Source organism: Scylla paramamosain, chromosome 32 (assembly GCF_035594125.1).
Source record: "Scylla paramamosain isolate STU-SP2022 chromosome 32, ASM3559412v1, whole genome shotgun sequence".
Classification (NCBI taxonomy): Eukaryota; Metazoa; Arthropoda; class Malacostraca; order Decapoda; family Portunidae; genus Scylla; species Scylla paramamosain.
The window spans coordinates 15,224,881-15,249,880 of NC_087182.1; the positions used below are offsets into that span (position 1 = coordinate 15,224,881).

The following is a 25,000-nucleotide window of genomic DNA, read 5'->3' on the forward strand; positions in this document are numbered from 1 at the left end:
GTAAGAGTATATGGTAAACAATAACATTCTGATGTTCCTCCTTGCCGCACCCCAATAGACGCATCGTAGCTGCTGATCGAGTGTGCTTCTTGTACACACATACAAAATTCAAGTAATTTCTTGTACAGCAGCATGACCGCCACACCCAGAATTATGAAGGCGATCTATTAGTTTCGACCGGAGTACTCTGTCATGTGCTTTAGCAAAGTCATTGAATAAAACATACAAGCTTACTTTCTTATATCTAGCAGAGTCACACAGAAGTCTTGGCTCAACAGTTCTTCCATGTAGGGTCTGTTTTCCTGTGCTCCAGCTTGACACGTGCCTATATAGCGCGCGCATACACACACACACACACACACACACACACACACACACACACACACACACACACACACACACACACACACACACATACACACACACACCGATTATGAAAGAAAAATATCTTGTCATATTTTTTTAAGCATCTCTCAGCCACACTACACTCACGTCTCGCCTCGCCACACTCTACTCTCCCTTTAGTAATATCATGTAGCCATTTTACTGCGGTTGTGTTCTTTTGTTAACGTTCAGAAAGCATTGAAACTCTTTGCATGGACACAGAAAAAAAGAGAAAATATGAGATTAATTATGTCCTTTCAAGGTTACATAAAATAAATCATTATGCAACAAAACGTATCTGTAAAATAAGTGATTATGGGAAAGTTGTTTAGCAGTGAATCGATTAATTAGTCTGTTACCACACTTCGTCAGTCTTGTACATTGTCTCTTCACTAATAATATTCAAAAATATCTCCCATGCCCTGTCTCACTCCATTCCACTCATTCCACTCACACACACACACACACACACACACACGCTCACTCAGGTTCATACTTCACGAATCGCTCTCAGGAAACTAATTAAGAAAAAAAGCTGTTGAAACAAGATTAACTTTTTTTTTTTTTTCTGTCAAAGCATGATATTCACAAGTGAGGAAGTGACGATTAAGTTACGCACAGTTTTTACGCTATAATTTCCACACTGCCATTCACATATTTATGAATCGATGTGAAGAACTTAAGGTGTTTGGAAATCAATTAAGATTAAGAGAACATTCAAACTGTCAAGATTAAATTGACTGTTTCTTCCATGAACGCCTGCTGTTCTTCACGACAGAGAAAGGGACACAACCCAGTTTGGCGTATTTCTTCACGTATCATTTCTCGGAGTATGGCTATCTCGAGTAGACCTAACTGAATCTTTTTAAGTCTCCGTGAGTGCCTATTGGAGTTTTTGGTGGAGTTATTAAAGCGCACACAAATAACTATCATACAGCAAATGGGTTCATTAGCTTAATGTGAGGGTGGGGATTGGGAAGCCCACCTGACTTACCTGCCTTGAACCCTGTTGACAACTGAACACGTTTCTCTCCCAGCACACACCCTCCCTTACTCATTCCCATTACTTGCCCCTCCCCTGCGATACTTCATTACTTCTTAAAGCCAAGCGGATATGCAGCGCTTTGTCAATTTGTCAATGTGAGCGGATCATTTAGGTATGCATGGTGTGCCGGCGCGTGACTAGCTGTGACAGACGGCTGACAGGTAGAGACCCTCGCCGGCACCTGCTGAGGAGGGCGACATTTCTGAACGTTACCTTGTCTGACACCTTTCTTCTCTTCCTCATCTAAGCTGTTTCTGTTCCTTCTTTTAACTGTATCAATTTTCATCTTTTTGTCTTTTGTATTAACTATTTTCTTTCTTCATTTATCTACCTGTTAATTTTCACTTTTCTCTTGTTCATCTTAGCTGTTTCTGCTCCTTGTTTTAAGTGTCTTAATTCCCACCTTTCTGTTCCTCATGTTGATTAGTTCTTAACCTTCATTTACCTATCTATTTATCACCTTTTTCTTGTTCATCGTGATAGATTTACCTGTCTGTTAATTTTTACATTCCTAATCTTGTTCATCTGGTTTATTTTTCATCTTCTGACATATTGCATTGCTTGTCTGTCCGTTAGTCTCCATTTTCTTTCTATTACTCATGTTGACTGCTTCTATTCCTTTGTTTCTCTGTTTTTACTTATCTGGTGTTCTCCAACCTCTCTCTTCTCTTCACCTTGAGCATTTCTGTAGAAGTGAGTGTTTTGTTTTCTCCTTTGTCTGTCTTGTAGTCTCCCTGTTTCTTTTCTTTTCCAATTCTTGTTGATTTTGTTTTTAACCTTACATTTTTTTTGCTAGTTTGTAGTGTCTTATTGTTATTAATTTTGATAGTTTCTCTTGCTATGACTGTTCTTGGTACCTGTCACCTAACATCCTGTCACCTAACATCCAGCTTCTCTCAACTTTTTATACTTTCGGTTGTTCTGCTTCTTTTATTAACTGGATTAGCATGTTGGTCTCTCCTCTAGTCCTTTCCGGTACCTACATGTACTCTTATGTCGTAAATACGGTTTGGTATTGAATGATTATGAGTATATATATATATATATATATATATATATATATATATATATATATATATATATATATATATATATATATATATATATATATATATATATATATATATATATATATATATATTTTTTTTTTTTTTTTTTTTTTTTTCTAACGCATGGGAAGCTCGCACATGGCCTGTATTTTTTTTCAACCATTGTTTTCAAAAATTCATTTTTCATTTACTTATTCTCAGTTGAAAATATAGCTAATATGCATGTAATAAGTAAGGAGAAAAGAAATTACTAGGAAAACCATTATATGTATATGTAGATTATTTTATTGAAAGTTAGGTGCTACAACTGGTGTTGAGGAATCTTTCTTTTTACTATCCTACGTCGTTTACTTTATATCAGGGGGCGTAGTTTATCACAAAGAAAAAAAAAAAAAAACTCGTAAAAGGCAATAGATATGCTGGCATTTGTTCTTCTTTAGTGGTTCTTTATGTATCTGTCGCCGGAAGTCTGGAGACGAAATCAGTGTTACATAGCGATACAATGTCAGCACACTTTTTGGGAATACTTGGGGGGAAAAAGAACAATATTGTTAGAGTTACATTATTTATCGTTTTCTACTGGCAAGAATCCGTAGTTTTTATATTTTGATACATTTCGAAAAAAGAAAAAAATACGTAAAAAGTCAGCAATGACAGGAAATTTGGATGATGATGATATTATTACTATTATTATTATTATTATTATTATTATTATTATTATTATTATTATTATTATTATTATTATTATTATTATTATTATTATTATTACTATTATTATTGTTATTATTATTATTTTCATCATCGGTAGGAGTGTGTGATTGCTGGGATAAGGAAGTGTGAGGAGTGATGGAGAACAGTGGAGATGAATCCTTGCGGTGCGTTCAGACGGCAGCCGTGAAATGCGTCAGCAGTCAATAGGCCTTCATCAAGAATTCGACACCGAACACGACGGCTGCTATCAGCTCCCCTGCGAGAAGAAAAGTCCTTATAACATGTGTTGGCTGCTGAAAGGCCTGTGCTTACTGTAAGGCCTCTGCTGATTTAATCTCTTCTAGTCACCTGTGCCGCCATAGCAACTCCTTATTTACTTACAAGGAAACAACTAATTTTGATTTGCCTCACGCAATGTAAATGCTGTCAACAAGTTTATATTTAGAGATTTTTATGTGAAAAGGCAGCTGGCTAAACAAAGCACAAACTGATAAAAAAAAAAACTGCTGAATAAAAAAAAAAGAAGTCCATTTAGTCAGTTTACTTTATGAGGTGTCGTAACACTCCTCGCTTAAAGCAGTTCAGAATGAAAGGAAAAGTTGTGAAGGAGTTCTGATGTGTGTAGGAGCAAGACATCACTGCAGAACAAAAACTCAAACTATAAGTCAAAGACATCCTCCCCCTCGCCAGCTCACCTCCGAGCAGGACCAGCAGAGGCCCGCCGAAGGACTTGAGATCGAGAGGAGAGACGCCATCCGTGCGGTCAGCGGAGGGCGGCTGGAGGCACTGCGGAGTGACAGCTATGACCTCGCGCAGCCACTGGTCCACCAGCCCAGCTTCCAGCAGACCCCGAATGCTGCAGCCACGAGTGGAGAGTGTCATTAGGTTTAAGGTCTTTGCTTTGAAACGTTTTGGCGCCTCATGTCAACTAACAGGTTCTGATGAAGTTATTGGGAGTTTTCAAGGATGTTTGCATGATTTTAGTGATACTCGTGCTTTGATAAGGAGTCTACACCATTACCGAAAGAAGAACATCTACGTGAACCCGACATATTTTCTCCTTGGTCTTCAAAAATAGTCCTAATCCTAAATTTTTTTTTTTTAAATACCGACCCAATAGTTAGATATTTGCTTCAGTTATAATGTTATGCTTTGAAATATTTCTCAGCTGTTCCTTTTCCGTTTTCTTTTTCAGATTTTTGTTTTCTTTACTGACAGAATCTACAGGCTATGCAACATTTTTTTTTTATATAACTTTTTATTAGTTTTGTCTATTTCTGTAATCATCTTTGGATTTATTTGTCCTTACTACTACTACTACTACTACTACTACCACCACTACCACCACTTACACATCATTGGCGGGCTCAAAGTAGGAGGAGTTTCTCTTGAAGGCGACGGCCACCCAGGCGCTGGAGTAGACCATCTCCCTGGCGATGTACAGGTGGCAGTCCCCGGAGGTGCTGCAGGCAAAGAGCATAAGTAGAGTGTCAGTATATTATGGTCCATGTAGCCACACCTCATTACCCTGCTCCTCAATATGAAAGAAACTAAAGACTAACAGACAGGCAATACCCTCCTTCGGCGGTAGTGGTGATGGTGGTGGTGGTAGTGGCGGCGGTAATGGCCTGATGTCCTGTTTTATTTGTCATTGTTATATGTTTTTCTTTTCCCCTTTTGTAACTTCGTATTACTCTTTTATTTCTTGGAGCCACAAATCCGAGGGTAAAGATTAATTGAACCCCTCTTCCCCCCCTCCCCACACACACACGCCCCTCCCTCTCCAGCACACACAGAAAACTAAATGTGCTATTAAAAAAAAAAAACAAATAAAACAGCATAGAAGAAGAAAAAAATGAAAGAAAGTTAATAATGGTGATGATCATTATTACCAATACTAATTGCACACTGCAGGTAGGAGAGGCTCACCTGAAGTCCCACGCCATAGCTTTCTTCATGGTGATAATGTCGCAGATGGCAGCAAACTCCCCATTAACTATTTCCTGCCGCGCCGCCCAGCAGTCCTGGAAGGTGCCTGACATGCCCATGAACACCTCGCGCCGCACGCCGTCTGTTGCCTCCTGCAGGGGAAAGATTGCAATTGTCAGATAGATTGAGAACCATGGAAATCAAACCACGAGACAGATAGATAGGTAGATAGATAGATAGATGGATAGATACTTTATTGGCCACAAACCTAAAAAAAAAGTACATTAAAAGATGTCTTGGTAAAGATATCATGAATGGTCCAAGTATATATTCAAATTACAGTAAAATACAGTATGGTACGGACGGGGTGCAAGTACCGCGAAAAGGAAAGACGAAACACACACACACTAATAATAATAATAATAATAATAATAATAATAATAATAATAATAATAATAGTAATAATATAGAACACAACAATAAAATTAAACTGAACAGCAGAGTAAAATATAAAACAACATACACACGAACAGACAAACAGACAGACAGAAATGTATCGTTGCATGACCAGATTATAACCTTGAAATACTGGAACATGGATGATCCTGCCTCGAGTCTCCAAGGAATGTCACTCTGCCCCACCATGTCGTAGATGGAGTTGATGGGAATCACCACGCGGGGCAGAGTGAGCATGGCCGTGAGGATGCCGCTGTAGGAGGACATGAACACCAGGGACGCCAGCAGCCAGGTGGTGACCAGAAGGCGGCCCGCGTCATTCTCAGGCAGCCATGTGGAGCCTGAAGAAGAGGGAGGAAGAGGAAAGAAAAATAAGAAAATAACTATTGCATAACCGAGGAAAGAGGGAAATTGTAATGTGTCCCAATAAGAACTGGTGAGTTATGCAAACACGTAAATTTATGGACAGGAGGAGGGGAAGATTCTCGGCAGTGAAATATTCATGTGCCATAACAGATCAGTAGGAGCGGAAACTTTCATGGAACGTCAGTCAAGCCAGCCATGAATACACTTGAACACACTTGTTATGCGAGCAATATTCATAGCAGACTAACAAGCAAAGGGGAAAGTAGGAAAGTGTAAAATCAAAGAGGAGACAGAGCGAAAAGGACAGACATGTGGCGTGTTGCAAAAAATGGCAGTAATATGAGAAATAAAGAGTAGAAATAATTGGAGATGATTGCGTAGAAGAGTGGATGAGAATGTAAGAAATGGAAAAATTTGAAGTTACAAGGAATGAGAACAGCGGAGGATACAAATTGAGGACTCGTAAAGGTCCACCTAGAAATAACGTTACGGATTTCTCAACAGTTAGCTAAATAGTGTCACGGAAGCTAGTCTAAACGGAATATAAGTTACTGAAAGCTTCAACATTACTTCAGTCAGAATCTGTACTAATTGCAGCTACGAAACTGCGAAAAAAGAGCAACAATTGGAAAAAAAGTAGTAGTAGTAGCAGTAGTAGTGGTAATAGTAGCAATAATAATAGTAGTAGTAGTAGTAGTAGTAGTAGTAGTAGTAGTAGTAGTAGTAGTAGTAGAAGACAAAATAAAAACAAGAACAAGAACAAGACCTAACAAAAAAAAAAAAAAAAACTTACTCTCTTGTGTAAATGCCTTCAGAACCCACAAGGTGACTTTCGACCCCAAATCCTTTACTGGGGTGCCAAACAAGGCATTCTCAGCGCGCACCAGCAGAATAGTGACGATGATGGTGACGATGGCAAACAGCAGAGTCAGGAGCCATGTCTGGAAGTTTGGCCACATTGAGACGATTAAGAATAAGGAACTCGAAAAAAAAGAATGTATGCATATGAAAATAAAGGTCCTAATCGGAGGAGACGGATACTTGAGGAAATGAAAAGGTAAGGTAAAGAAAAGAATAATTGTTTGGTGACATTGAGAGGATGAGAAATGAAGAGTTTATAAAGAAAAATGCATGTAAATAGAATGGAGTTTCGTTGTAAGAGTGTAAGAGCGCTGGATGGAGGATTGCCATACAGAAACACGTATGTGGAAGAGGCGCGGTTAGAGGTGAGGGTTTAGTATTTCCCCGTGCTTGTGATGTAAAGAAAGACGAGACGAAACAAGTCGATACGAGACAAAAGAAGATAAAGGTAACAAAGAGCAGGACAAGATGAGACAAAAAAAAAGTTAAGACAATACAAGACATAGCAAGACGACACAGGACAGGGTAAGACAACACAAAACAAGGTAAGACAAGACAAGAGAGACTGAACAAGACTAGATAAAGTAAGACAAGAAAAAAAAACATACAATACGAGAAAATGAAATGAAAGACAAGACAAGACAAGACAAAACAAGACAAGGCAAGACAAGACAACGCCACACACCACTCCTTCCCCTCATCACCTCATAAGTGAATGCTTTGACAAACCCAGCCACGTCCGTGTCCAGCTTGGGTCGCGCCAATAATATTGCCTTATCGGCGCCTGATAGAGGGTAGGTCAGGTCACTCACTGTCTCCCGCTGAGGCGTCACCGTGAAGGGACCCACCGCGAACTCCACCTCCTTCAGGATGGCAAAGAGGGAAATTAAAAAAAAAATGTATGTATGATCTTTGAAATCTACAATACTAGCTAGTTTTGTAAGCACTGTATGGTGTCTGGTGTTAATCTTTGCCCTTATGGAAATAACTACGCATGTGAGACTGTTCACGACATGGTATTCGATTTGTTCAATTAAGATATCCATGAATCTCATTTGTGTTAATGGAAATCTGTCCTGTAATCATAGATCAACATATTACTGTCAATTTACTGTATGTGATGTTAAGGTCAGTCTGTCTTATTACTAGTCAGTGGATGAATATTTACTATTGACTTATGACCAGCAAATCATATTAATGGAAATGTACGTTTTGCTCATCAAAGAAATACTGTATTACCTTATAGACAAACTGTGTAACGAAGGAGGCTGAGAAGGCAGCATATGAGTTAAATGAGATATAAGAGCAGCAAATGCAAATTTTGATATTACATTATGTTCTCATTAGTTAGCAACGTGTGCTGTAACCTCTCGTCAGACTCACCTCCCGCTGCAGCATCCCCAGCATTCCATTCCAGTCCCCATTCTCGTTCGGGCCGCCCCACACCTTTTCCGGGGACTGTGTGAGCTCATAACTGTCCAGTCGCCGTCAGGCAACGCGACACTTCACGTTAGAACCCTTCGCACATTTGTTACACAGGGCTAAACTTTACGTCAGATTTCAAATAAGAACTTTACCTTTTTATCATTATTAATTTAATTTTGGAATTTTTCTCTGCATTTTATAGATGTTTATTTATTCATCTCTTAATTTAATTTATTCATTTATATATTCTTTTTCTGCGGGAAGTGTAGGTAAAACAGTGAGTCTTTTTATTAATTAATCAATTGACTAACTGGTCTGTTCAATTATTTACATCTCAATCAATTTGCTTATCGTAAAATGTTGTGTCTTAATATTTTCCTGCATTTTCTTTTTAATATTTCGTAAGTAAGTCATTAATTGATCTATTCATTTATCCACATATTCATTTATTAATTTGCAGCTCTTCTTTAGTTTACCTAATCTTAAAATTTTCTATTCACATATTTATATATCTACTTTCTTGTTCATTGCTACTCGTATCTCGTATCTTGTTTCCTAACCATAAAGCTAAACAAGGCTTAGTGTATTGACGCACTCGAAGCGCAGCACGGTGGAGAGGACCTGCAGGAAGTTCCCCATTGGCCCCACGATGCTGAGGGTGCCGTCCTGCGCGCGCACCAGCTTGGTCCACGGCACCCACTGGCGGGGAAGAGGTTGAGAGATTAAGGTGTTGTCTTTCAGTACCAATAAAAAGGTTGATATATTCTGCTTTAAAGGTCAAAGTGGATATGGGTGTTTCTGTAGAAGTGATGACAATATTCTTTTCAATTTTCTTCTTAAATAAGGTATCCATGCAGTGCTTACTATAACTGGTTATTTGAAGGGATATGTATATGACAAGTAGAGAGATACATTTGCATTGCTTATCATAGATCGTTATTCAAAGGACGAAGATATATTGCAAATAATTATCACGAATTGTTACTGAAGGTGGGTAAATATATAAGAAAAATTGTGTGAATGTTTTTATATTTATGGTGTACTTGTAATAAATGGCTAATTAAATGAGGTGAGAAAAATTGTGTGTATGTTTGTATTTTTATGCTGTGCTTATAATAAATGGTTAATTAAATGGGATGAATACTTATATTATCATAAATAGTTACAGAGGAGAGAAATATAATTCATCGCCAATAAGGAGGATGTCTAAGGCATTTATCATACGTGTGTGGGAGTAAATATATCACAAAGGTATATACTCAATACTTATCGCATTTGACCATTGATGAGGTAAACCCGCAAGTAATAAGGTGTATCAGTAGCACCCATCTATGGTTACTGAAGGACCGATAGTCACCTCCTCACATGCAATTCTCAGGAAAGGCCTTTGCTCAGTCATAGTTGAAGAGACGACGTACTTTATCTTCTGTGTTTCCTCAGCGTTCTTGATTTCCTTCTCTCTCTCGCTTGCACTTCTCGCCTGCTCGTCTTGCTTCTGTCGAATGTGTATCCTAATTTATTAATTATACTACATCTTCATAAGTTTTCACCGTTTCTTTTCGGTTTTTTTTTTTTTTTATACATACTGGATATTTAAATTGAGAGTTTTAAAGGTATATGTTTTTTTTTTTTTTGTGTGTGTGTGTGTGTAAAATAACGCAATATTGAAATAAAAAATACTACCGGTGAACTATTTGAAAGAGGAGCATTATATTGATTGATTGGCTTTGTAGTTCTGTGTATTTTTATATTTTTGTAAACGTAGAAAGCCAGGTCAGTAATATAAACCTTAGCAGGACCTGAAAATTTTACAGTAAATGTGCATAGCAAGGACTGGTTTAGGCCACTTCATAACATTATTACTTAGATGCTCGTGAACACATTATAGCAAAACAAAACAGATCCACTCACCCACCAACCCAAACACACACACAGCGACCAACAGCAACACCAAAGATGAGAATATTATAACAGGGGAAGAATATTACAGTTTTCGTGAATGTGCTTGTTCTACAGTGCACACAACCATTATAATTTTGTCAGTTGCAATAATTCTCCTCGAAGTTCATGTCCATTCTTGAAACAATTATATATGTACACATGTTTCCCTTTACCTTTGTCTTTGATTGAAGGTTTATATGGAGAGGTGAGGCAAGAGTAGAGGCGTCTGGAATACAAAGTAACTGAATGGTACAGTGTTCCTAGAAATTCACTGAACTTTATAGTCTGTAAGCACCAAGCGTTCTGAGACACACGAAGAACCAGAGAGGCAGATAGAAGAGTGAGGCAAGAGTCTTTGCTAGGATGGCCAGAAATAGTTATAGCCGAATGGTAGATAGAGAGACGAAATGAAGGATAAGTTGCGTTGACCTGTGATAACCGGGAAGTATTGTAACCAGACAGAAAAATAAATGGAGAGACGAGATGAGTTTTCTGGTTTAATATGTGATAGACGTGATGTGTTGTGGACAGACAGAAAAGTATATGAAGGCTATAAGGTAAGATGTAGTGAGATTACCTAGAACAGAGGGGCAGTATTGTGGGCAGACAGATAACTAAATAGATGAGATGAGACGTTTTCTGGCTTGATCTGTGAGAGACGGACTGTGTTATGGACAGAGAAGGAAATAGATGAAGGTTATGAGGTAAAATGTATTGGTGGAATGGCTTGGAATTGTCGGACATTTGACAATTGAAGTGCGTTGTGATCTTAGAACCTGAGGAGGATAATTACGTTGATTATATTGGTGGTGGTGGTGGTGGTGGTGGTGGGAGTGGGGGTACTTTGCTACAACCTTAAATTATGATACCTCAGATGAGAAGAAATTGATTAAGGAGCTTACCTGTCCTACTCTCCACGCGGGCACTTGATAACTGACTCCCTTAGCCACCTTCCTGTCACATCACTCACTCTCCACCACTACACCCCACAAGGGATCCTCTCATTCTTCATTAAAATAGACAGGCGGGGGTCCAGAACTGTCTGCTTGATGGATTATTCAGGTGGTCCATTGCACCTGCCGCCGCTGCTAAATGAAGGAGGGGTGAGAAATATGAGTACAGGTGCTGCTTGGTGCCCTTTAATATTGATGAAAATTATGATAACTTTTGTGATATTTGATATGTATTCATTGCCAGTGAGGCGGTTAGTCAATAAGTCATTAATTCTCTGAGGTCCATTATCGAGTCAGTTAGCTGCTCAATTATTCAGTCAGTCAGGCAGTTAAGTCCATTAGGAAATTACTACGAAAGTAAGTAATGAACTAACTTAGATTATTTATCATTTTGTCTAAATTTTCCTGTATTTGTTTTCTTTTGTTTTGAAGATATGCACACACACACACACACACACATACACACACACACACACACACACACACATACATAGTACATGCATGTAATCCACTAGTGAATTAAACATTACCTTTTTTCAATGGAAGTACAATCTTATTCAATTTTTATGTTGGTAAAGTATTTGAAATTTATTAATTCCGTTGATGTCATGTAGAGGTTCCACTATTCACTATTTGAAATATCATCCCTCTCATTTTTAGGCCCAAACTGTTTTTTGTTCATCCCATTTTCGTTTTCTATACTCACATATTTGGTGATTTTCAAGAATATTTTTATCATACCATAATTTTGTTTTTAATATCAATATTTTAACCTGCAATTGTTGTTTTTAAAGTTTTGCAACAGCGCCCTATGACTGCGATGTTGCGGCTCCATAATATCAATCAATCAATCAGTCAATCAATACGCTATTCATGAGTGTGTGCAAGAAGTGTATCTGAGTATGTTTAGAGGAACGATTTACTCCATCTTCGTCTTGTTCCCTTTTACTCTTCTTACCAAACAGTTTCTTTCCATCTCGTCTCCAGTCACTCAATTTGTTCTCCACCACAAGTTGTCCCCACGAAGGTCTGGGTGTCATGTCCTTCCCACTTTCAACAAGACCATATCACCTCAGCTTCCTTCTAAAGTATCATCACACTACGATGTCCTATCACAATAAAGGAAAAAAATCAATAAAAAGAAAATAAATTAATAAAAGAAAAAATAGATGTAGACTAAGAATAATAAATTAATAAATATATAAGAACATTGAAAAAAAAAAAACTAAGACGAAATAAAGAAAAAGAAAAATAAAGAAAAATTAGTAATAAGTAGTAAGAAGTGATGACAAAACGAGACAAAAATTTGGAACTAAAGAAAAACCCCGAATAATTAGTAATAAGTAATACTATTAAGTATTGATAGTAGATTAAACTGAACTAAAACGAAAAAAAAAATCAAGAAAAAAGTATTAATAAGTATTAGTAATAAGTATTAATAGTAAACTGAAACTGAAGTAAAAGGAAATAAAAAAGAATGTAAGAAATAAAAATAAAACAAAAAAGTTCTAAGTAGTAATAAGTAACAGTATTAATTATTAACAATAAACTTAAGCAGATATAAAACGAAATAAAAAAAATAGAAACCTAAAAAAGTAATAAATAGTGATAAGTAATAGTAATAAATATTAAGAGTAAACTAAAACTGAACTAAAACGGAATAAAAAAAAATAAATAAAAGTAAAAAGAAGATAGTAAGAAGCATTAATGAATAATAGTAATAAATAGTAACACAATAAATGAAAGGAAATCAATAAAATTCAAATATATTAATGAAAGACGAAAAAAATAGCTGTAGACTAAAAGTAAGAATGAGTTCATTAAGGGTAATAACATGTTGCGTGAGGAAAAATAAACAAGAGTAAACTGAAACTAAACTAAATAAAAAAAAAAAAAGATAATTTAATGGAATGGAATATGATTTCAATAAAATCAGTCTAAAGAAATCAAATAAATCAATAAAACGAGCAAAAAATAAATATAAAGTAACATTAAAATAATATATATATATATATATATATATATATATATATATATATATATATATATATATATATATATATATATATATATATATATATATATATATATATATATATATATATATATAAGTAAGATAATAAACAATAACGATTACCACTGGATTGGAATAAAGGGAAACAAGATTTTTTGTTCTTTAATTAAGTTCCGTGAAGCTGAGGCGTGTTCCTCACAGTTCAGTTGTCAAGATAAATGTTGGAATATTTACCAGTCAAATTCAATGCATGAAATAATGAACGGCGTTGTGTTAAAAGTTCCGCCTAGACAAAAAAAAAAAAAAAAAGACTGTGGATGTGACCTTAGGAGGCAGCTTTTTTTTTTTTCTTATGTAGGAGGGACACTGGCCAAGGGCAACAAAAATCCAATAAAAAAAAAAAAAGCCCACTAAGATGCCGGTCCCATAAAAGGGTCCAAAGCGGTAGTCAAAAATTGAAGGACAAGTGTCTTGAAACCTCCCTCTTGAAGGAATTCAAGTCATAGGAAGGTGGAAATACAGAAGCAGGCAGGGAGTTCCAGAGTTTACCAGAGAAAGGGATGAATGATTGAGAATACTGGTTAACTCTTGCATTAGAGAGGTGGACAGAATTGGGATGAGAGAAAGAAGAAAGTCTTGTGCAGCGAGACCGCGGGAGGAGGGGAGGCATGCAGTTAGCAAAATCAGAAGAGCAGTTAGCATGAAACTAGCGGTAGAAGACAGCTAGAGACGCAACATTGAGGCGATAAGAGAGAGGCTGAAGACAGTCAGTTAGAGGAGAGGAGCTGATGAGACGAAAAGCTTTTGATTCCATCCTGTCTAGAAGAGAGGTATGAGTGGAACCCCCCCAGACATGTGAAGCATACTCCATACATGGAAAGATAAGGCCTTTGTACAGAGTTAGCAGCTGGGGTGGGAGGAGAAAAACTGGCGGAGACGTCTCAGAACACCTAATTTCATAGAAGCTGTTTTAGCTAGAGATGAGAGGTGAAGTTTCCAGTTCAGGTTATACTCGTATGTTAAAGATAGTCCGAGGATGTTCGTTGTAGAAGAGGGGGACAGTTGAGTGTCATTGAAGAAGAGGGGATAGTTGTCTGGAAGGTTGTGTCGAGTTGATAGATGGAGGAATTGAGTTTTTGAGGCATTGAACAATACCAAGTTTGCTCTGCCCCAATCAGAAATTTTAGAAAGATCAGAAGTCGGGCGTTCTATGGCTTCCCTGCGTCAAATGTTTACTTCCTGAAATGTTGGACGTCTATGAAAAGACGTGAAAAAGTGCAAGGTGGTATCATCAGCGTAGGAATAGATAGGACAAGAAGTTTGGTTTAGAAGGTCATTAATGAATAATAAGGAGAGAGTGGGTGACAGGACAGAACTCTGAGGAACACCACTTTTAATAGATTTAGAAGAACAGTGACCGTCTACCACATCAGCGATAGAACGGTCAGAAAGGAAACTTGAAATGAAGTTACAGAGAGAAGGATAGAAGCCGTAGGAGGGTAGTTTGGAAATCAAAGCTTTATGCCAGACTCTATCAAAAACTTTTGATATATCCAAGGCAACAGCAAAAGATTCACCAAAAAAGAGGATGACCAAGACTGAGTAAGGAAAGCCAGAAGATCACCAGTAGAGCGGCCTTGACGGAACCCATACTGGCGATCAGATAGAAGGTTGTGAAGTGATAGATGTTTAAGAATCTTCTTGTTGAGGATATATTCAAAAACTTTAGATAGGCAGGAAATTAAAGCAATAGGACGGTAGTTTGAGGGATTAGAACGGTCACACTTTTTAGGAACAGACTGAATGTAGGCAAACTTCCAGCATGAAGAAAAGGTAGATGTTGACAGGCAGAACTGAAAGAGTTTGACTAGGCAAGGTGCAAGAACGGAGGCACAGTTTCGGAGAACAATAGGAGGGAACCCATCAAGTCCATATGCCTTCCTAGGGTTTAGACCAGCGAGGGCATAGAAAACATCATTGCGAAGAATTTTATTAGGTAGCATGAAGTAGTCAAAGGGTGGAGGAGGGGGAAGAACAAGCCCTGAATCGTCCAAGGTAAAATTTTTAGCAAAAGTTTGAGCGAAGAGTTCAGCTTTAGAGATAGATGTGATAGCAGTGGTGACATCTGGTTGAAATAAAGGAGGGAAAGAAGAAGAAAGTTATTGGTGATATTTTTGGCTAGATGCCAGAAGTCACGAGGGGAGTTAGATCTTGAAAGATTTTGACACTTTCTATTAATGAAAGACTTTTAAGCTAGTTGGAGAACAGACTTGTCATTGTTCCGGGCAGAAATATAAAGTGCATGAGATTCTGGTGATGGAAGGCTCAAGTACCTTTTGTGGGCCACTTCTCTATCATGTATAGCACGAGAACAAGCTGTGTTAAACCAAGGTTTGGAAAGTTTAAGTGGAGGAAAAGAGTGAGGAAGTTTTGAAGTTTGATACTCCTTTTTTTTTTATCTAAAGTTTCACGGCCATTTTTAAATTTTATTTATTTTTTTTCATTATGATTGCTTTCAAATACCTCAAGTGATACTGGTTCTTTTCTCGTGGGTGTTTCTCGTATTCATGGTGTAGAATGCTTGCTAAATAATAAAGTTAAAGACTGAGTAACAATAAACATTTACAACTAGTATCAGAAAAGAAGAAACACGTATGTAATTGTGTGGCGAGCCAGGAATGTTTTGCCAGGTGTGCTTGAGGACAGCCGCTCAGCAATTCTGATCACGCCGTGTCCAGCACGTGTCACTCACTGCACTCTTATACTGGCCACGTCATGCACCCCTCAATGTACCCCATTACTTCCATGTTCTGTTTGAAAAAAAAATCATACACCCCGGGATGCACCACGCACCCACGGTGACTGTCACTGCACTGCTGGCCGCGCTAGGCACTCCAAGCTACAGAGAGAGAAAGACAAGAGGCAAAAGTAGATTTAGTGCATGTGAACTGGAGTGTATACAATTCATAAACAACGAAAACAAAGGAATAAAAAATACACTGAATGGTTATCAGAAAAATAAAAAGAAAAAAATTCCAATATATATTTAATAGTGATCTCAAAACGGCCTCCAGCAACCTCACCTAACTTTGGAGGTTAAATTCCAACTACAACTCAAGGCTGGCATGTGGAAGAGGTGTCAGTCCGGTCCAGTAGTCGGCGTGGGATCCGCCTTTGTGACTGCTCCTCTTGTGCTGCTGTTGACTAGTACTGGTCGTGCTTTGTGTGTGTTGTTGTTGTTGTTGGTGGTGGTGGTGATGGTGGTGGTGGTAGTGTTGTTTTTGTTGTTGTTGTTGTTGCTGTTCTCGTTGTGTATTCGAGTATCGAAGGCGAAGGCTTCTTGTAAAAAAAATATATATATATATATATATATATATATATATATATATATATATATATATATATATATATATATATATATATATATATATATATATATATATATATATATATATATATATATATATATATATATATATATATATATATATATATATATATATATATATATGAAAAAAACTTTCATGAAAGATAAGATAATAGAAAACAAATAACCCATAAATAAAAGCAAAATACTAGAAACACATGAACCTTTAAAGAAAGATAGGATACCAGACAAGCAGTGATTGAAATGGTGAATGAAACACGATGACATGCAGTGATTAAACCCTTTATTAGATTAGAAAATATTGGGTGATGCTGGTTTCCTTGAGCAACAGTAAGAAGTCCATTTGTGTATATTTACTTAGAAGCAGAGAAGAGGATGACATCACTCTGTCAGTATGATGGTCTGTGAGGAAACAAAACAAATTTCCACCGTTTTGAGGCTCCACTCTCCCGGCACAGTGTCAAGGGTGTGTCATAAACTCACGGGCGTCTCGGGATCATAAATGTGTCTGTCTGTCACCGCCCTTCCTAAGTCGTGGTGCCCCGCGAGGTCGTGAATACTCACCTCAACACACGCCCCTGGCGTGTGTTGAGGTGAGTATTGTGTTGTGGAAGCGTGTTGGTGAGGGAGAGTGAGGCATGGGAGTCAGCGTCGCTAAGTCAAGGTCAGTTTAGGGTCACGGCTGCGAAGCGCCAGACCAGGAGCTCCATCGCGAAGGCCATGGCCGCCACCCACAGCCCTGGGGAGGCGGCGGGTTCAGTGCCAGAAAAAAAGATATTCGTCAGTTTAAGTTTACAGCATGACAGCAAGGACAGTAGTGTTGCAAAATAACATAGCCTGTAGAGTTTGCAAAATACTAAACTGGAAGATAACAAGCGTTTAGTTATTTCTTCTTTCCTGCCATTCCACTCCACCTGCTCACCTCCCGCCAGCACCAGCAGGGGGCCGCTGAAGGCCTCGAAGTTAAGAGCAGCAATGCCCAGGCCGCGGTCAGCGCTGGGCGGCCTGAGGCACTGAGGGATGCTGCCGATCTCCTCAGTCAGCCAGTGCTGCACCAGTCCCGCTTCCGTTATCATGCGGATGCTGCAACACACACACACTGTTTGTCATTTGCATTTCTTATTCCTTAGAAACTAAATAATGAATCACATTTTGTTGCGATAATCATGTCTGGTCTAGAAAATGTCATATATTAAAGAATCTTGTCCTGTGTACGTTCAGCGTCGCACACTCACACTCTGTTTGCTCGACGAATGTAACTGGAGTTCCTCTTGAAGCCGATGCCCATCCACACGCTGGAGATGATGCTCTCCCGCGCCATGTAGATGTGGCACTCCCCGCTGGTGCTGCGGACGAGGACGCCATCATGTCCTAACACTTTCAAAGCCTCATGACACTCATGCGGCGCTTACCTCCCCCAACGCCATATATCAGTACAATTATATTAGAAACACTTTTTTTTTTTTTTTTTTTGCCATATTGTTCCATATTCTCATACGAAAAAAAACTACAGATATTTTCCATACAATTATATCACAAAGGAAAAAAGATTTCCTCCTTGAAGACAAACCTGAAGTCCCAGGCCATGACCTTCATGATGGTGGTATCGTCACACAAACCAACAAACTTGCCAGCTATCACCTGCTCCCGCACCTCCCAGCAGTCCTTGAAGGTGCCGCCCAGCCGCTGGTACACCTCCAGCTGCACGCCGCTCTTCGCCTCCTGAAAAACGTCATTATTTTATCAACTGAATGAGATAGCCTTCAGCCAAAAAAAATAAATAAATAAATATTAAATAAATAAATAAATAAAAAGTAAATAATAATAATAATAATAATAATAATAATAATAATAATAATAATAAATAAATAAATAAATAAATGGATAAATAAATTTATTAAAATTCTATTCACATCATACAGTCTTCAGCAATTTATCAATGAACTACTACACAAAGCCGTTTTTTCCTTCCCTGTAGGTCTGTGAACTCCTTGCAGAATATAAGGAGCTGTAAACAGTTAACACCTGAATTACAACATTATGTAACACGATTTTTTGTCTTTGACAAGCAAGTGTTATTTTCCAACTCTTTTCATTGCAAAACAATAGAAAATGTTCATTATTCCTGTCAAACTTTGCTTTTGTGGCTTTCAGAATGATTTTTTTTTTGCCTCAAAATAGCTAAATTTCATTATTTTTTCCAGATGCTGTCACAGAGAACTTCTTTGTTCTTGTCTTGATGAATTGACCACATATGTAGCAGAATGCATCTGGCGAATGACTGCAGCCTGTTGATGCCATTTCACCTCTAGTGATGTGTCTTTTCAGGCAGCCAAAGCAGAACTGACTGGTGGTCTGCAAGCTCCCACTTTTATATTGTCAAGCATTACTCTAATATTCTTAGTTTCTAGAATGTGTTCCAGGATGTTCTCAATCTTTCTGGAATATTCTTGAAGCTACTCTAGATATTCTGGATCATTCTAGAAAATTCTTGTAGACTAGAAATTCTTGACATTTCTACATATACATATATCTGCCAGAAAATTCTAGAATATTCTGGTAATGTTTACATTGAATGGAATGTTCTGAAATGCTCTACAAAATTCTAAAAGTGTCTGGTAGAACATTCTGAAAGATTTGAGAAGATTTCTGGAATATAAGCAAGTTCTTCTAAATATGAGAAATTTCTTGCTTGATCTGGTCAGTTCATTGTTTTAACTTATTTGCAACATTTCAAAAGCAATTAGATAAGCAACTGAGATTTTGCTAAGGTCTTTACCTGACATGAAAACCAATAGTAACCCTTACTATCATGAAATAAGGCAAAAATGTAAATTCATTGTTCTAACCATAAAAGCAAAGTTTTAAGATCATAACTTTTTTTCTTTTTTGTTTAAATGGAAATACTGGAAAGTTATGGTTTGGGGCCAAGGACAAGACAAAAGTGAAATTTTGTTACATAGTGTTACTCTCTCTTCCTGCGCCCGGCCACGGTGTTGTGGAGTGTTACCCTGAAGTACTGGTGCAGCGACGACCCTCCCTCTAGGCGCCAGGAAATGTCGTCCTGCGCCACTAGGTCTGCCAGGGAGTCGATGGGAATAATTATTCGAGGCAGAGTGAGCATGGCGGTGAGGATGCCGCTGTAGGAGGACATGAACACCAGGGACGCCAGCAGCCAGGTGGTGACCAACACGCGGCCTGCGTCATGGGGCGGCAGCCACAGGGAACCTGATAAATGAAAAGAATGAAGATGAGAGGAGGCCAGAAAAAGAGACAAAATTAAATAAGTGACGGTAAAGTGAGGTGAGGGCTAAGAAAGAGTAGACTCGCTAGCGGCATGTCGTGTGGTTCACAGAAGACAGTGTTAGAGGCAACAAAGGTAAGCAGCATCAGCTCAGTTCAGTGACTCCTCAGCCAGCAGGTGCGCGACTCACTCTCCTGCGTGACGGACTTGAGCACCCACAGGATGGTGTGCGAGTAAGCGTTCTTGACGACGCGGCCAAAGACGTGTCCCTCGGCCTTCACCAGCACTATGGTGGCGCAGCTGATGGCCAATATACTCATCGCCGTCAGGAGCCACACCTGTGGACGACACCGCCACCTCAGCACCTGTGACACCGCTGCTCGGCGAGGAGTGTGCCAGCAGCCTCAGACCAGGCTGTTTGTGCCTCACCTCCAACGTGAAGGCCTTCAGAAAGCCCGCCATGTCTGTCCGCAGCCTCGGCCTCTCCATCATGATGTCCTTGTTTGCCCCCGAGATGGGCACGGACATGTCGCAGATGGTCTCCCGCTGCGGCGTGATGGTGAAGGGACCTATCGCGAACTCCGCGTCCTGGTGGAAACAGTTATATAAGCAACTTTCCACTCATTTCACATTCATTCCACATATGAAAAAAAAAAGAGTTTAGTGCAGTTTTCATTAGCGATGAGTGATTGCTCATGTAAAGGTCAATTTAATTTCCTTCGGACTTTGAGATGCATCTCCTTTACCAGGACTCACCCCTCGCTGCAGGACTCCCAGCATGCCATTCCAGTTGCCATCCTTGTCCGGGCCGCCCCACACCTTCTCCGGGGCAGTAATTAACTCGTAACTGCCAACATGAACACCCTCAACATACTGTACCATGAATGGCCTCGCCGCAACAGAAAGTCACGATTCGCTTGTTAAAAGAAATAGTACATCTGACTTCATGAGACTTTGCCAGAGTCTAAGTTAACAACATCAAAATCTGAGTTCGAGGACTGGATTAGGAGTCAATGGATACACAGTCTAATGAGGCCAAAATCGGAGTTGACTGTAACAAATACTGAGTTAGTAGGTCAGGAATCTCACTTAATGGGATTATAATTTGAGTTATTGGGACCAGAACCTAAGTTAATTGGATCACAATGTGAGTCAATAGGATCATAACTATGTGGGATCAAAATATCATCTTATAAGACTTTGCCGCGTACTCAATCCGAAGGTTGTGGGCGATGAGTTCAATCACATATCCCATGGGGCCCTCGATCTTGACGGAGCCGTCCTGCTGGTGCACTACGCGCGTCCACGGCACCCACTGGGGAGGAAGGGCGTGGCCGAGCGGTGCGTGATATTGGAAGAAAGTTGTGGTGGACTTAGTATTGTCTCTGTGTGTAATTCAGAGTGGAAGAAACAGTATTTTCTTTTATATTTATGTACTTAATTGAGATTGGGTAAAACAAAACTACGTATATTGGATGTGGTATTTTCTAAGCATAAAATCGAAAGAATCATGTCAGTCACGTTTATTTTTCTCCTAATCTAGAGGAAAACGAATTTGCTTCCAAACTAGAGAAAATAGACAATTGGGCAGTTATTTATATTTCATCAACTACTGGCGATTATTGTTACATAATAAAGAAACCCAAAAAAATATTACATATACTGGATGGCTTTTTTTTTTTTTTCTCTTTATCCTGTATAGTCAACCACTGAGACACTGGAGATTAGTTATTGTATTCATCTACATAAAACTTACACCATAACACTGCAAGACCTAAATAAAGACAGGCTACATCACTGGCTGTGTTGGGCGTCATCCTCTTCTCACTCAGCTAATGAAAATAAAAAAAAAAACATTGCTTTTCCTATTTATCTATTTAGCTACTGATGATTACTCTATAACACTGAATGAGGAGGCGAAAAGTTAATCAACTGACTGCTATTTGGTAATTTTTTTCATAATTACTAATCACTGAGGCATCTTTACTTGTTCTACAACCATCTCCAATCTTTAAACTGATTAGAAATGACAAAATCTATTCTTTTTCATCCATTAGTTTCTTGTTGATGCTTATATATATTCCATGCATTACTTATCGTGCTGTTATTTCGTATCGCAGTGAATGGTTTAATCTCCTCCTCCTCCTCCTCCTCCTCCTCCTCCTCCTCCTCCTCCTCCTCCTCCTCCTCCTCCTTAAGTTACCTCATCATAAGCCACCTTGATGCGCCTTCTGTCAGATGATACCATGTTTACCTCGCTCTCCTTCTTCCGTCTTTTCTTTTTTGTTCGTCAGTATTCTGTTTTTCCCTCGTAGTTCATTCACCTTTGCTTTCTGCTCCCTGTTTATGGAAAAATGCAAATGTTGGTTAATTGCTAGATTAGTGTGTGTGTGTGTGTGTGTGTGTGTGTGTGTGTGTGTGTGTGTGTGTGTCATGATAATGCTTTTGGTGGTGGCGTGGAGCTATGAGTAGTAGTGATGATTGAGAAGTGACATACGGAGTTGCTTAGTGGTTTGTAATAGTAATAAGTGTAATAGTAGCAGCAGTAGTAGTAGTAGTAATAGTCCTGGCGGAACTGTCTTTCTTCACACCTTCACCGCGTGGATGACAATTACATGTTCCATTCCATTTGTTGAAGTGATTTTTAGATTCAAATGAAGTAAAATCTTCACGTATACTCGCTCACTCTGCCTTCAATTTTGTCCTCAGTGAGTGGCGCGGGACTTGAAAAAATGCTAAAATAAATACGCAAGACCGAGATGGTACAAGCTGAGATCGACAGTTAAATAAAATAAGAAAGTAAAAGAAATACTAACACTTTTTTCTTACATATTTTTTTTTTTTTTTTGAGTAAGCCATCGCCTTCGCCAGGCTTTAGTGCATGCGGCACAAGGCAAAACATCGCAAAAAATGTGACGAATAATTAGGAACTTGTAAGAGACTATTACTACAGACCTTGACTAATGGCGCGTTCATCAGTTCATGGACAGCTTATATCACCTGTAAGTTTTGGTGCACAGAAACGCATACTACAGATTTCCTTAGAGTAATCAACTGTATTTATTAATTGTGAATATAACGAGCCTACCAAGTAATTTTTTGACTTATGGCGTATATATAAAGTAGAATTTCAAAAGACACCAATGACCGCAAGAGAAGTGATCAAGTAGTATAAACATCTTATTGCCAATAAAATTGTTACCCCTAATGAAAAAAAAATAAATAAAATGTTCTTACCTTACTCAGAACAAGTATTAATGTCATTCTGTCATCAAGTGAGCTAATGTACCTAACCAAGAACTCCGGAGTGTCACGCTTTGACGCACGGTTACATGTATCAGGAAGTACATCACGAGTAAAGATACGCACATACTAACAGCATCTTTATTTGACGTGTCGACAGCTGAGTATCATCCGAAACTGATCAAAAAGTTACGAAATTGAAAGTGAACACAGATCATATTTGCTAGAGCATAAAAATCCCTTCGTTATGGATGACGTGCAGTTTTCCTAAATAGTGAAGTCATAACGTGCAGTGAATTCCATACCCACAAATCAAACAGAAGTTAACATATGAAGCAATGGGTTATTTTATGATAAGAGAAGAAGTACTGGAGACTTGATACGCGGGGGATGTTGATAGATACTAATTTTTGTTATGAAACCATTTTGCAGAATGTAATATCACTACTTAGGACAGCTGTGGGGTGATGCACGCTGGGTGACACAGACTGGGTGATGACATGCTGGCAATGACAATGACACGACTTCCTCACCACCTGTAACCTCTTACCCTCCGCGGCGCAGGTGTGTTCGTGGCCCTCACCTGCTTCACCTCTCCCGCTGCCTCCTGATGACTGACTGGCTGGAGAGTAAACCTGTCACTGTTATCATCTGCCTTACCTCCCTCACTCCTCTCATTCCACATTAAAATAGACAGATAGGGATCCAGAGCTGTCTCCTGGATCCATTATGCAGATACTTCAACACACCTGTCGCGTAAAACTGGCGTGAAAAGGGATTTGATGGGCAGGTGTGCATATATTTTCTTAAAGGTGTTGAAACTTGAATTGCATATTGTAGTTTGCAATTATCCTATGAGACTTTGCTATGATTTTCGCATGATTCCTATTTTGCTCGGCTTTGTTCGATTATTGATGCAGCTGTATTATTCACGGCATACATGAAGCTTGCACTACAATAACATACACTCAGAACTTGCTTGTCACACACACACACACACACACACACACACACACACACACACACATTTTCAGTTTGTCAACTGCCTAAATAATAAACCGTTTATTATTATTATTATTATTACACACACACTGCTAGACAGACCGTGCTATGGTTAACCATATCATATATGTAGGAAACTTGTATGTGAAATGTCAAATGGTGAACATTACTTACTTACTTGCATGTTTACTTAAACAACATGCGCGCGCACGCACACACACACACACACACACACACACACACACACACACACACACACACACACGCACACACACACACACATGAAAGACTTCATGCAGCTGAGAGGTGTCGCCGCTCCTCACCTAATGACGCCTTGCCTGGATGAATGTTGTTTATCATTGTTGTTAATTACTTTCTTATTACTAATATTAATAAAAATAATGTTTCCCATATCAAGACTTATACAGTAACAACAGAAATGTACTCTCATCCAAAAGAATTCATGATGGTCTCTTGGCAGCCGAATGCCCTTAAAGCACTCACTTGTTCTTCACATGAGATTTACTTAGCAGCAAATGAAAGCCTCCTTTGGGAAGGGCGGCGGAGGGAGGGATTAAGGAAAGGGTAGGGAGACCAGGGGAGTCCAAGGGTATGTGTGTGTGTGTGTGTGTGTGTGTGTGTGTATGTGTGTACGTGCTTGATGAATTGTAGCTAAAAAAAGAACAATGTTCATAATGTAATGTAATGATGATGGTGATTCTAATATTTCTTATCTCAATAATTGTTATGATTCTCTCTCTCTCTCTCTCTCTCTCTCTCTCTCTCTCTCTCTCTCTCTCTCTCTCTCTCTCTCTCTCTCTCTCTCTCTCTCTCTCTCTCTCTCTCTATATATATATATATATATATATATATATATATATATATATATATATATATATATATATATATATATATATATATATATATATATATATATATATATATATATATATATATATATATTATAGTAGAGGTAAACAGGGAGAACA

At 38.6% G+C, this 25,000-nt stretch overlaps 2 protein-coding genes across 4 annotated transcripts; both read right to left on the reverse strand.

The window, feature by feature from the left end:
- Positions 1-2,909: 2,909 nt before the first annotated feature.
- On the reverse strand, positions 2,910-9,719 carry LOC135088921 (glutamate receptor ionotropic, delta-1-like). Of its 2 annotated transcripts, XM_063983981.1 has the most exons (10): positions 9,584-9,719; positions 8,822-8,925; positions 8,185-8,275; positions 7,506-7,664; positions 6,734-6,881; positions 5,698-5,915; positions 5,119-5,270; positions 4,542-4,652; positions 3,885-4,045; positions 2,910-3,445 (listed from the first exon to the last, which is right to left on the reverse strand). In XM_063983981.1, exons 1-10 carry the CDS (start codon positions 9,623-9,625, stop codon positions 3,390-3,392), a joined length of 1,242 nt encoding a protein of 413 aa, XP_063840051.1. In that variant the 5' UTR covers positions 9,626-9,719; the 3' UTR covers positions 2,910-3,389. The 2 variants fall into 2 exon arrangements, with proteins under 2 accessions (XP_063840051.1, XP_063840050.1); XM_063983980.1 differs by having other exon boundaries at positions 3,304-4,045.
- A 7,075-nt stretch (positions 9,720-16,794) lies between these two features.
- On the reverse strand, positions 16,795-23,644 carry LOC135088922 (glutamate receptor ionotropic, kainate glr-3-like). Of its 2 annotated transcripts, XM_063983983.1 has the most exons (11): positions 23,560-23,644; positions 21,970-22,106; positions 20,978-21,081; positions 20,523-20,613; positions 20,196-20,354; positions 19,957-20,104; positions 19,533-19,750; positions 18,093-18,244; positions 17,758-17,868; positions 17,445-17,605; positions 16,795-17,261 (listed from the first exon to the last, which is right to left on the reverse strand). In XM_063983983.1, exons 2-11 carry the CDS (start codon positions 22,012-22,014, stop codon positions 17,188-17,190), a joined length of 1,263 nt encoding a protein of 420 aa, XP_063840053.1. In that variant the 5' UTR covers positions 22,015-22,106; positions 23,560-23,644; the 3' UTR covers positions 16,795-17,187. The 2 variants fall into 2 exon arrangements, with proteins under 2 accessions (XP_063840053.1, XP_063840052.1); XM_063983982.1 differs by having other exon boundaries at positions 16,795-17,605.
- Between the last annotated feature and the right edge of the window lie 1,356 nt (positions 23,645-25,000).